This window comes from Orycteropus afer, unplaced genomic scaffold, assembly GCF_000298275.1.
Source record: "Orycteropus afer afer isolate SDZICR_OR568_19922 unplaced genomic scaffold, OryAfe1.0 scaffold00154, whole genome shotgun sequence".
Classification (NCBI taxonomy): domain Eukaryota; kingdom Metazoa; phylum Chordata; class Mammalia; order Tubulidentata; family Orycteropodidae; genus Orycteropus; species Orycteropus afer.
The window spans coordinates 5,667,767-5,681,486 of NW_006921741.1; the positions used below are offsets into that span (position 1 = coordinate 5,667,767).

Consider the following 13,720-nt stretch of genomic DNA (forward strand, 5'->3'; position numbering starts at 1 on the left):
AAAACTCAAAATCATTTGGAGAAAAAAAAAAAAAAGGTGGGGACCAGGTTTGCTGGTCTGATAGAGCCTAGTGGAACCCCTGAGACTATGGCCCCTAGCTGCCCTTCAGGTCTGGAACTGAAACCTAGTCCTGTGTCTCCCAGCTAAAAAAAGACAGGTACATGAGCTGAACATTTACATTAGGTAGATACACTCCTTGGAGAGATCAATCATGGGAGAATAGAAGAGCTGTGTACGCACAGAGACAGCTTGGGGGGCAGAAGTGAGTGCATGGGAGGGAAGGACACAGGGAAGAGGTCACTATGGGAAGGAAGTGGGAGGGGAGCTGTTGCATTGTGGGAAAGTGCAGTCAATGTCATGAGACAAAGTGTATGTGAACTGCTACATGGAAAGTGAATTTGCTCTGTAAACTTTCACCCAAATCACAATAAATTTTTTTTAAAAAAAGATTAGATAGGAATCTCAGTTGGCAGTGAGTTAATATTAATGAAAAAGGCAACAACTCAGAAAAGTGAGAGAGAATGGTTGTATAATTCAAAAGTTATAATCAATGTCACAAATTATACATACAGAATCTGTCATGTTTTGCTGTACATAATTTCAACAACAAAACAGAAAATAAATCATATATAAAGCCTATAACTCTAAACAGTATTCCACAGAATGGAAAATCCAATAGTAAAATAAGCAAAGGCTATCAAAAGGCAATAAACAAAGCACAAATGGCATTTTATAAAAAGAGGTTCAAATTACTAATTATTCAATTATTCAACCAATCAATATGAAATGAGCCCCTAATGAGATACAGTAAAACCTGTGAAAGCCAGAACCTATGTAAGGTAGAAAGCTGTCAGAGAAGGAAAACTCAAATATTTTCCACTAATACATGGCAACAGAAAAATGGCAGGCAGCACCCTGTCAGAGGCAGGAAACTTGCAAGACCTAGACAAACACAGAGCAGTCTTGTCAAACCCTGGCTCTCACAGGTTTCACTGTATATAAAAGACTGTAATTCTATAACCATTCATAAGAATGAGATGTGTTTTTTGTACAGATATTAAAAATGTCTAAAACACTGGGATGTTAAAAGCTTACAAGCAGCCATCCAGATGCAACAATGGGTCTCTCCTCATCCAGAGCAAAGAAGAATGAAGAAAACCAAAGATTCATGGAAACGATCAGTCCTAGCGACTGATACACCATGTGATCCACAGCCTATACGACTGAGACCAGATAGATGGTGCCTGGCTACCACTGTCAACCACTCGGAGGGGGATCTATGTAGGTGATCCTGGATAGAGAGGGAGAACAATGTAGAACAAAACAAAATCATTTGGGGAAAAAAAAAAGGAGGGGACCAGGTTTGCTGGTCGGATAGAGCCTAGTGGAACCACTGAGACTGTGGCCCCTAGCTGCCCTTCAGGTCTGGAACTGAACCTACACCTGTGGCTTCCAGCCAAACAAAAGACAGGCATATGAGTTGAATAATTACCTCAGGTAGATACACTCCTTGGAGAGAAGAATCATGGGAGAAAGAAGGGCTGTTTATGCACAGGGAGACAGCTCAGGGGGCAGGAGTGCATGCAGGGATGAACACAGGGAAGAAGTAACTATCAGGAGGAAGTGGGAGGGGAGCTGTTGCTCTGGGGTAAATTGTAGTCAATGTCCTGAGACAAAGTGTATGTGAACTGCTGTATGGAAAGTGAATTTGCTCTGTAAATTTTCAAATTACAGAAAAAAAGGAATGGCCAAAAAAAAGATAAAAAGTCTAAAACATACAAGGGGAATGAGTAATCTTCAAAGAATGTGGTCCAATTTTTATATAATTTTCTGTGCCTTCACACATATTTGCTTCTATTTATACACAGCAGATTAGATCCACCAAAATATTAACACTCTCTACTGGTTAAGACACTACGTCCCTTGAAATTTTTAAGTTTATTTACTACTTTTATAAACATAAAAAATTATTACTCTAATAGATAAAACTTTACTATTTACAACACAAGTCTTCTCTAAAACTAACATCATCTACTGAAGTGACCATAATACAAGATATTTTCATTTCTGTTACTCCCTCCACTTCCACCTTATTCATTTTTTCTTTCACATTTACTCAAACTGACACACATATAAATGCTCAGTTTTGTGTTTTTTCTTGGTTATCTCTCAATTTGGCTCCTTCTTGATTTACTTTTAGCATTAAAAAAATAATTTCTTCTAAATCAATACTAAGTTTATTGTGCATAATTAAGGGTTGTTCTCGTCCAGATAATGAAAGTTTGCCTCTATAGGATACAGAAATTTAGCAACTATCCTCAGTCCCGAGATTAGCCCTTCAACTGGGGAGGGAGGAGGTGTATTTTAAATCTATTATTCTGAAGTTTACAAATACCTTGAAAATCAGCTTTACTTAAAACAGTTTATAGTGAAGCCCAACTGGAAAGTGATTTATAGGACAGGATACTATGTTTTAAGAATCAGATTTCCAAGATGAACCTCTTGACCATAATCTTCTAAAAATGTCCTAAATCCATGAAATAAACTCTATGGAATTTACTTTTGTGAAATTTCAAACTAATCATCTCCTAATTAAGTGGAATGACTATGTAAAACATTTGAGTTCAGTTTTGAAATTCTGTGAAGAACTAAGAGGTTAATTTCCCAGTTGTATTGTATTTTCTACTTAAATATAATAATATAAAATATGAAGAGAATAAAGGAGCAGATCAAATTGCTTAGATCTTTGGGACCACAACAACTCTTCAATTATCAACATGGTTAGGTTTCAAAGACCAGGTCATTATGTGAAAATTGGTACTATGCAACAATGGAGGATGACCACATCATTACATAACTGACAAACTGTATCATAATATAAGTCCAAATCACTGAACCATGGTCTAGCCAAGTTGACACATAACTTTAACCATCAAAGTCAGCGTTACTCTTTTTCCTTTTCTTTTTTTTTCACGGTGTTACTTTTGCCTTGCACCATGGTGTTAGTTACTGCTGGACATATACGTTAATGCACAAAATGGGCAGATAGACTTTTCACTATTGTTATAAATGCAAAATGTCAGGTAACAAGATAATTGATGAGTGAGGAGTAGGTATAAAACAGCAGTGCAGTTCAGAAAAGTATTTACCAGTCAAGATCTTATACAGAAAAAAAAGATAATGTAGAATAAAATTAAACTCATGAAAAAGACCAGACTTACTGGTTTGATGGAGAAGGTGGAACCCCCAAGACTGTGGCTCTTAGATACTCTTTAGGTCTGGAACTGAACCCACCCCTGGGAATCAACTTCTATCCACACAACAGACAGGCTTATAAAGTGAATGATAACACCAAAGAGGTACATACACCTCAAAACCATCAACCACACAAGATAGAAAGGGCAGCATCTGCCTGAAAACAAAAATTAAGATGGCAGGAAGGAGCAGAAAAGAAGGATGAATGGAAACAAGTAATCCAGGGAAAAGTGGGAAGAGTTCTATTACACTGAGGGGATTGTAACTAACATCACAAAACAAAATGTGTATAAAGTATTGAATGGGAAACTAATTTGCTCTGTCAAGTTTTACTGAAACTACAATAAAAACTTCAAAATAGATAAACAGAAATAGAAGATGATAAAAGAAATTCTTTGGCAACTTTTCCTAAGGTCTCATCAAATATCCTAGGAAATATCTGCACACCAGACTTTCTCAGGTACAGAAGAAGTTCTAACTGTGTCATTTATATGCCTAGTTCATATGCAAAAAAAAAAAATTATTACCACATATAAAACATTTAGGAGCTCTGGTAGTGTAGTGCCTAAAGCACTTGACTACTAACCAGAAGGCTGGCGGTTCAAACCCACCAGCCACTCCTTGGAAGGAAGGTTGGGCAATCCTCAGAAATCCAAGGAGGGGTCGCTATCTATGAGTTGGGTTCAACTCAAAGGCACATAACTACAACAACAACATCTAAAAATTAACTTAAAATGTATCAAAGATCTAAAAGTTAACTGTTAAAACTATAAAATCCTGAGAAGAAAACGAATACAACTTGCAACCTTGGATTAAGCAACGGTTTCTTAGATATAATATCAAAAGCACAGATAACCAAAGAAAAAATTAACTGAATTTCATCAAAATTAAATATTTTTGTGCTTCACAAAACATTGTTCCACCTCCTACTTTGGCGAATAGTGTCTGGGATCTTAAAAGCTTGCAAGCGGCCATCTGGGCGCAATGATGGGTCTCTCCTCATCCATAGCAAAGAAGAAAGAAGAAAACCAAAGATTCATGGAAACAATTAGTCCTAGTGAGTGGTTCACCATGCGATCCACAGTCTATATGACTATGAGACCAGAAGAACTAGATGGTGCCCAGCTACCAGTGTTAACCACTCAGAGGGGGATCTATGTAGGAGATCCTGGATAGAGAAGAACAACAACGTGGAAGAAAAATCAAAATCATCTAGAGGGGCGCAAAGGGGTGGACCAGGTTTGCCGGTCTGATAGAGCCTGGTGGAACAACTGAGACGTGGCCCCTAGCTGCCCTTCAAGTCTGGAACTGAGCCCATACCTGTGGCTTCCAGCCAAACAAAAGACAAGCATATGAGCTGAACATCTACCTGAGGTAGATACACTCCTTGGAGAGATCAATCATGGGAGAAAGAAGGGCTGTTTGTGCACAGGGAGACAGCTCAGGGGGCAGGAGTGCAAGGAGGAATGGACACAGGGAAGAGGTAACTATGGGGAGGAAGTGGGAGGGGAGCTGTTTCATTGGGGTAAATTGTAGACAATGTCATGAGACAAAGTGTATGTGAACTATTGTATGGCAAGTGAATTTGCTCTGTAAATTTTCACCCAAATCACAATTAAATAAATATTTTGAAGGGAAGAAAAAATTGTGCTTCCAAAGGCACCATCAAGAAAGTGAAAAGGCACACTACAGAATGGGGAGAAATCATCTGCAAATCAAACAGCTGATAAGGGACTGTGGTAATTAAAGTTGTGTGTCACCTTGGCTGGGCCCGTTTTTGAGTGGCTGGGCAGCTAGATGTAATGATTCCCCATGGTGAGAGTGGTAATCAACTCCATGGTGGAATCTACTGTGAGCAGCTGAGTAGCAGCCACCTTACAGATGTGGTCTGCTGCCAGTATATAAGAAGCAGCTTTAAGAAAAGTCTCTAGCTTTTGGCACATATGGGTCCTGCATTTGGCCAAGTCTTCATCTCAAAGGCCTGCCACGTTGTCTGCCCCTCTTGGGACTGTTAATGAACTTCAATTAGTGGCCGGTCGTACTGCTTGATATCTTGGAACTGTGCCATTTTACCTGTCAACCTTGGACTTGTCAGCCTCAGCTGCCTGAGTTAAGAGAAGGCTCCAGTTTCAGTGGGCCAGAAGTAAGAGGCAGAGCTGAAGCCCAAGGTCAAAGGACTTTCATCCAGCCCTGAGAGCTGGCACTTTGAACTCAAGACTTCTAGCTTCATAAATTGTAAGAGAATAAATCCCTGTTTGTTAAATACCCCCCCACTCCGCCACCCTCCTCCACCCCATTTGTGATATTTTTGTTAGAGTAGCACAAGAAAACCAAAATAGAATTTGGCACCAAGAGAGGGGGCTGCTGCTCTGACAGATCCCTAAAATGTGGAAAGAGCAATGGAATGCATCCTTGACCCAAGATCCCTGTACGGAGAGACTGGCAGAGATACCAGCAGAGAGACAACAGCAGCAGAGCCAAGAAACTGGCATGAGACAACACAGGCTTGCCAGCCCACAGATCAAGAAAGCTGAGTGCCATTTGGGCAGGAAGACTCCTGGTGGAGTGGGTTGTCTTCAGGTATTAATTGGCAGGACTGTTGATCTTTTGTTTAGCAGCCAAATCTCTTAACAACTACACCACCAGAGCTCCTTAAACTTGTACCCAAATCACAATAAAAAGTCAAAAACATAAAAATGAAAGCAATGGGGAAAGGCACAACAGTGTTTGTATATTCAGTTGTAAACTTTCAGGAAAGTACAAAAACTTTACAAGTAACCAGGTACTGTGTTGTTTAAAAGCAACAGTGAAAGGCACAACGGTGTTTGTATATTCAGTTGTAAACTTTCAGGAAAGTACAAAAACTTTAGAAGTTACCAGGTACTGTGTTGTTGTTGTTATGTGCCATCGAGTCAGACTCGACTCACAGTGACCCCTCCTTGGGTTTCCGAGGTGCTATCACTACAGATGTAGATTGCCCAACCTTCCTTCCAAGGAGTGGCTGGTGGGTTTAAACCATCAGCCTTCTGGTTCACAGGCAAGTGCCTTAGGCACTACACCACCAGAGCTCCTTACCAGGTACTAGATGTTTTTATTAATCTTCTGGCCATATTCCTAGTTCTGGCCAACAATCTGAATAGATTTCCCCAGGCAGAGTTCACCACCTTTAGAAACATAACAGTCACCTAGGTTTCACTTTCTCAAGTTAGTTGAACCAGCCAGTAAGGTGCACCATTATCAGAATGCAGAGCCCTTCAGTTCCCATCTAAACAGGCACTCAGTAAGCTCTATCAAAACTATGCTGATACTCAAGTCAGCTTTTCCAATAAATCAGCTTTGCTAAAAGTAATACTGCTTAAAAATTATACACACAGACACACAGACACACCTCAAACCACGCATAAAAAAAAAATTGCAAATGGATGAAGGATCTAAATATGAGAAATAAAATCATACAAATTTTAGAAAAATTATAGGAGTATGGTTTCAGGGTCTTGTTTTTAACAATGGCTTCTTATATATGAAGGAGCTTTGGTGACACAGTGCCTAAGGCATCTGACTGCTAACTAGAAGGTTGGCAGTTTAAACCCAGCAGCCACTCCACAGAAGGAAGACTGGGCAATCTACTTCCATAAAGATTTACTGCCTCAGAAACCCAATGGGGGTTGATATGAGTCAAAATTGACTCAATGGCAGCAGGTTTTTCTTTTTTTCTTATATATGACACCAGGAAATAAGCCCCAGAAGACAAAATAAATAAATAAGACATCATAAAAATCTATAACTTTTGTTCATCAAAGGTCTTTATCAACAAAGTGAAGAGACAACCTATATACAGATTGGGAGAAAAATTCTGGACATCATATGGCTGATAAGAGTTTACTATACATAATAAATAAAGAACTACAACTCAGCAACAAAAAGACAAACCACCCAACTGAAAAATGGACAAATGGACTTGAAAAGACATTTCACCAAAAATGATACACGAATGGCCAAGAAGCACATGAAAAGATGTTCAACATCATTAATCATTAGAGAGATATAAACCAAAACCACAATGAGATACTTCAAACCCACTAAATGGCTATGATCAAAACGATGGGAAATAACAGGGGTTGGCAAGGATGTGGAAAATAAGAACCCTCATCCACTGCAGGAGGGAACGTAAAATTGCTGCTATGGAAAACAGTTTGGCAATTCCTCAAAAAGTTAACCAAATAACTATCTTGTGATCCAGCGATCTCAACCCTAAGTACATATACTCAAAAGAACTGAAAGCAGGAATGCAAACAAATCTATACACCAATGTTCACTGCAGCACTATTCACAATAGCCAAAGAGTATCAACAACCTAAAAGGCCATCAATAGATGAAAGGATAAACAAAGTATACTACATACAAACCATGGAATATAAGTCATAAAGAGAAATGACATCATGATACATGTTACATGGATAAACTCTGGAAACATTATGCTGAGTGAAATGTCTGTAACAAAAGGATAAATACTGTATGATCCCACTTGTATGATACAGGCAAATGTATAGTAACCAAAGCTTGTTAGTAATTACCAGGCTAGGAGGGAGGGAGAAATGGGGAACCACTGCTTAGGGGTACTGAGTTTCTATTAACAGTGGTGTAGAAATTTGGAAAAGGGCAGTGGTGATGGTTATACAACACAATGCACATAATAAATGTCATTGAATTACATATAAATTGTTGAACTGGAAAATATTTAAATAAAAGAAAAAAAAGGGTTACTTAAATATAAATTTAAAAAAACAAACAATATGTCATAATCATTTAGTCAAATGCTACTATTCTTTAAAGGGTCACATTGATATTATATTAGTTAATTACTGTAAAAAGTCAAGGAAAGGTTTATATATGGAAGGAAATTTTCTTTGCTGGTTACCAGGAGTGGGAGGGGAGGGAAAGAAACACTTCAAAAATTAAAAAATAATAATTTTAAAAAAAAGGTCACCTTGAAAGAAACTCTTTGCAATCACTTTCAGAATCAATTTCAGTAAAAAAAGAATGTTTCATTTCTTCAGTTACCCAGGAAGCTGGAGATAAACTCAATTTGGAAGGCACATTAAGTGGCTAATCAATTAGTGCTTCATCAATAAATCTTTGAAGAGTGCTGTTACAGTGTGGGGATGACAATCAACATCACAAAATGTGTATAAACTACTGAATGAAAAACCAATTAGCTCTGTAAGCTTTCACCAAAATCACAACAAAAAGTTAAAAAACAGACAAAAAATAAAATTCAAAATCATAAAAAAGATCAGATTCACTGCTCTGATAGAGACTGGTGGAACGACTGAGACTGTGGCCCTAGAACCAAACCCACTCCAACAGACAGTCTGTATTCAGAGAAGCCTATACGGCAAACGATAATCAACAATACTAGACTAAAAGAGCAGCAACTGCCCCATAAAAAAGCTCAGAGCAGCAAGGGGCAGGAAGGGACAAATGGGGGGAAGCAGGAAGAATGTTGTTACTTTGAGGGAACTGTAACTAACATTCTGTCACAAAACAAAATGTGTATAAATTGTTGAATGGAAAACTAATTTGCTTGGTAAAGTTTTACCCAAACCACAATTTGGAGTGGGGACGACTGTGCAAAAATAATAATGATAATGAAATTTATCTTCTAAAAATGACATGACATCTCAAAATTCTTAAAGTTTACATTTTAAAAAATTAAATTTAATTAGATACAAGAAAGAGAAACTTTAACTCACCCTCTTTTCACTTTTGTGAAATCAAATGCAACTTGTCTGTAAGAAACAGCTTTTTCATTTAGATATCTACTATATCGCCTAATAAATGTAGACATGTCATATCCTATAAGAAATAGAAAAGTTTTCATAAATGATTACAATTCCATTTTGCCTAGAAAGCCAACTAATTGCATACTAAAGGCTATGATGTCTTGATATACCAACTCAATTTAATGATATAAATTAAGTAATTAATGAATATCATCACATTAAATTCTCTAAGATGTCACATTTTTTTAAAGTAAGGTATGTCATGTATATTGCATTGAAAAAAGAACCTCCTCTTAGAATTTCACTAATAAGTCTATTTTATTTCTGATCAACATTCCTATCATTTCATCAGGAATTGAAAAAATGTTCTCTTACACAATTGGGAGAACTTCACAACTTAAATTTAACTTCCTATGAAACAACTTCATTCCTCAAATTACCAAGAAATTTCACATTTATACTCGTCATCTCTAGCTATATACAATTTATAACAACCACAACTTTCATGTGCCAACCTTATGAAATGAAATTATTGCACAGAACAATGCTAATGGCCTAGTTCTGGCACAAGTATGACAGATCTCATTAAGAGAAAATATGCAAAAGGCTATAGCAATTTCAAGTTACTATGTTAAAAATAAATAAATAATATAATATAACAGGTATGGGTATCAATAAGCAATTCATCTGAATGTCACACTGTACTCTCCTTTGCCTACTAATAGGTTCAGTATTACAACTACATTTTCTTGAATGCAGCATACAATAACAACAGCTGTAACAATCAAAGAATGAAAGCAGACACACAGTATTTCCTGTGTGCCAAGCACTGTTCTAAGCACTTTACATATAATAACTATGTTAAATCCTATGACAACCCTATAGGATTATTCCCTATTTTATAGACACAGAGAGGTGATGTAACTATATTCATTCAGCTGTTAAGTGGTAAAGATGGGATTCAAACTCAAGCAGTCCAGTTCCAGAACCCACGCTCTCAAGCCACTACCCTATACAGTCAGCCCTCCATATCCATGGACTCCACAATTCAACTAACCATGGATAGAAAATATTGGACTAAAAAAAAAAAAAGACTCCAAAAAAAGCAATTAAGTGGTCAAAGTAATCCCGCAAAGGCTAAAAGGGAGCTTAAAATGCTATTTGTATAGCATTTACATTGTATTAAGTATTATAAGTAATCTAGAGATGATTTAAAGCATATGGGAGGATGCACAAAAGCTACATGCAAATGCTACGCCATTTATATAAGGGACTTGCACATTAGAGGAGTTGGTATCCAAAGAGGTCCTAGGACCGATCCCTCATGGATATGGAGGGACCAACTGTACTGCCTTTCAAAGAGCTTTAGGTGTCAAGTAGTGAATTCAATCTTCACATTAAAAGACAGTATTTCTTTCCTACAACCTTCACGAAAATAAGAGGTTCCTCCACAGTACAAGTTCTAAAAGGTGGAGTTCAGTCCACAGTACAAGTTCTAAAAGGCAGAGTTCAGCTGTGCAGCAATCACCATGTGGGGTCAGTCACTCTTGTGATTTTCTTTAATGATTAAGTTGTCTTTACCTTGCAATCCACTTTTATCCAAGAAATTGCTTAAGTTAAACAATGTGTTTCTTGAAGCCAAATACTGAATAAAGCGCTAGAAAACAAACAAACAATCATTGTCAAATTAAGGTACTGTCATCTCACAAATTCTAATTTGGTAATTAGGGGGGAAAGCTAAGATTAATATATTCCATTAAGTTTATTTAGTTTAAATTTCTCATCCTCATTCCCATTACTTAGTAACCAAAGCAAAAAATACATGCCTATTTTTCATTATCATATGAAAATTTATTAAAACCTAATAACTACAGCTGTAGTATTAAAGTCAAAATAAAAGGAAATAAGACACAGAAACTAGAACCAGGTTTTAGCTTTACTGCAGCATAGTAAGGGTACACTTAATCATACTCCTATATTTTAAACAGCTGAGGGTCCCGAATTTTGATGACTGTGTTTTAAAAACAAAATGCTTCTAGTTACACAAGAGAACAATATTACAGGCATCTTCTTACCCACTTCCCAGATTTAAAATGATAACCTATTTGCTTCAGATCTTCATAAAGAATCAAAACATTGCAGACACACACCATTGAAGACATACACCTTTAATCCCAATTCCCTCAAAGTTTATTCAGATTAACTCACTTTTATGGAGTAGTTATATATCACTTCCATACAGGTTTTTACAATTTTATTACAAATATAAGTATCCATAAACTATGAGGAAAAAAAAACCCATTGCCACTGAGTCAATTCTGACTCACAGCGACTCTATGGGACAGAACACAACTGCCCTAAAGATTTCCAAGGCTGTATGTTTTTACAGAAGCAGACTGCCACATCTTTCTCCTGTGGAGCAGCTTGTCAGTTCAAACAGCTCATTCCTATCCATAACTCTTTCTATTTTCAATTTACAGGAATACTGTATGGTATTTATCCTTTTGCAACGTGCTTTATAATTTTTTCCTAAGAAATACCCATATAAATTCCTGTCGATCTAGTACCAGTACATTCATTTTAAATCATGTTCTACAGGAGTCAGGATTAACTAGATACAATTAACAGTATTCTAATAAACTAATGTATCATTATGTGTCTATTTTTTATTTATGGCTATTAGATTCTTTTAAATTTTCATGGATATTAACAATGTTGCACTAAACATCTCCATGCTTAGCTTCTCAGAATATATATTTTGGGGTTGAATAATTAAGATAAGCATGCATGTACAAGTTCATCTTGAAATACTGTCAAATTCTCTCCAAAATGCTTGTTGTTGTTGTTGTTGTTATGTGCCGTCGAGCCAAAATGCTTACTATAGTATATTTCCTTAACTTTTTTTACATATAACCTCTCAAACATTTATGTGCATCTCAGTTTAGTCAGCTAGTCAAATGTCTGTCTTGTTAGGTACCATCAAGTTGGCTCTGATGCACAGCAGCCCTATGTACAACAGAATGAAAACACTACCAGTCTTGGACCATCCTCTCAGTGGTTGCTATGTTTAAGCCCGCTGTTGCAGCCACTGTGTCAGTCCATCTCACTGAACGGTTGTACTCTTTTTCACTGACTCTCTACTTTACCAAGTATGATGTCCTCCTCTAGGGACTGGTTCATGCCCAAAGTAACGTGAGATGAAGTCTCATCATCCTCCCTTCTAAGGAGGATTCTAGTTGTACAGTCTTCTGATTAGCAGTCAAATGCCTTAGGCACTATGCTACCAGAGCTCCTACTTCTTATATGTAAATGTTTGTCTTAGTGTATAGTATACAGTGTACTTTCCTATGTATAAAAAACATTAAAGAAACACTTCTAGATACTAAAGCTTCATTACCATAACAATATAGTAATAATAATGTTTTGATGCATGTCGCTAAGTAGCGCCTTTTTGTTATGACAAACCATTGTTAAGTACCTCAAATATTTAATATAATAGGCTTTATGGGGTTTGGGACCACAGACATGTACATAGTTGGATGATGCCCAAACAGATCATGCGGCACATGACTGTATATCCAAACATCTCCACTAGTAAACTAGTAGACTGTAAACTAGTTATAAATGAGTTAGAAAGCAATTAAACAATCTATGTCCTAGAAATGTTCATGTCTGTTGACTTAGTTAATCACATTTTAATTAAAATTTCTAGAAATAATCTTTAAAAACTATAAATTACAAAGTCATTAAATGTGATGCTCTAATAGTGAATAATCACGAAACTAAATTTCCAGCAAAGGGAATGGTTATGAAAGTTATGGAATATGTGATCAATTATGTAGCCATGATAAATACAAAGAATATAGAACATAAAAATGCATATGGTATGAAGTTATACTTAAAAAGCTTTTAAGATAATATTTAATCTAAACTATGATTACAGTTATAAAAAAAATACAAATAATTTTGGACAAGGAACAAAGAATGCAAACTGTAAGATTTGTTGGAATGAATAGAGAGAGAGAGCAATGTGGAACAAAACTCAAAATCATTTGGAGAAAAAAAAAAAGGTGGGAACCAGGTTTGCTGATCCAATAGAGCCTGGTGGAACCACTGAGACTACAGCCCCTAGCTGCCCTTCAGGTCTGGAATTGAACCCACACCTGTGGTTTCCAGCCAAACAAAATACAGGCATATGAGCTGATGGACACAGGGAAACAGTAACTATGGGGAGGAAGTGGGAGGGGAGCTGTTGCATTGTGGTAAACTGTGATCAATGACATGAGACAAAGTATATGTGAACTGCTGTACAGAAAGTGAATTTGCTCTGTAAATATTCATCCTATTCCAAAAAAAAAAAAAAAAATTCATTGGAATGATATAGTTGGGGTCTCAACTTTAATGACACTCTATTATTATCTATCAAAGAAGCCCATGATGTAAAGTGATAGGTGTCAGAAAATCATATATGCTCAGAAATGCAATACCAATGACTGAAGTCTCTCTCCACCTTTATCAGAACTGTCACTGATCCAGTGAGTGCACTTTACTTTTTGAAGGCACATAACAATACAGATTTATTTTCTAGTCCCATTCAAATTTCCCAGAAAGTTCCTTTTAACATAATTTTATAAATAACTATACTGGATTGAGAAAAACATTCAAGAAAGAACTAAAAAATT

At 36.7% G+C, this 13,720-nt stretch overlaps 1 protein-coding gene across 1 annotated transcript in view; it reads right to left on the reverse strand.

Annotated features, from left to right (window-relative positions):
* The window catches only part of PICALM (phosphatidylinositol binding clathrin assembly protein), a 123,952-nt gene that overhangs the window by 66,004 nt on the left and 44,228 nt on the right, over window positions 1-13,720 (reverse strand). Inside the window, exons 3-4 of the mRNA XM_042781708.1 lie at window positions 10,620-10,695; window positions 9,009-9,111 (exon numbers count right to left, since the gene is read on the reverse strand). Of these exons, the coding sequence (XP_042637642.1) occupies window positions 9,009-9,111; window positions 10,620-10,695 (179 nt within the window). The remainder of the gene's footprint in view (window positions 1-9,008; window positions 9,112-10,619; window positions 10,696-13,720) is intronic.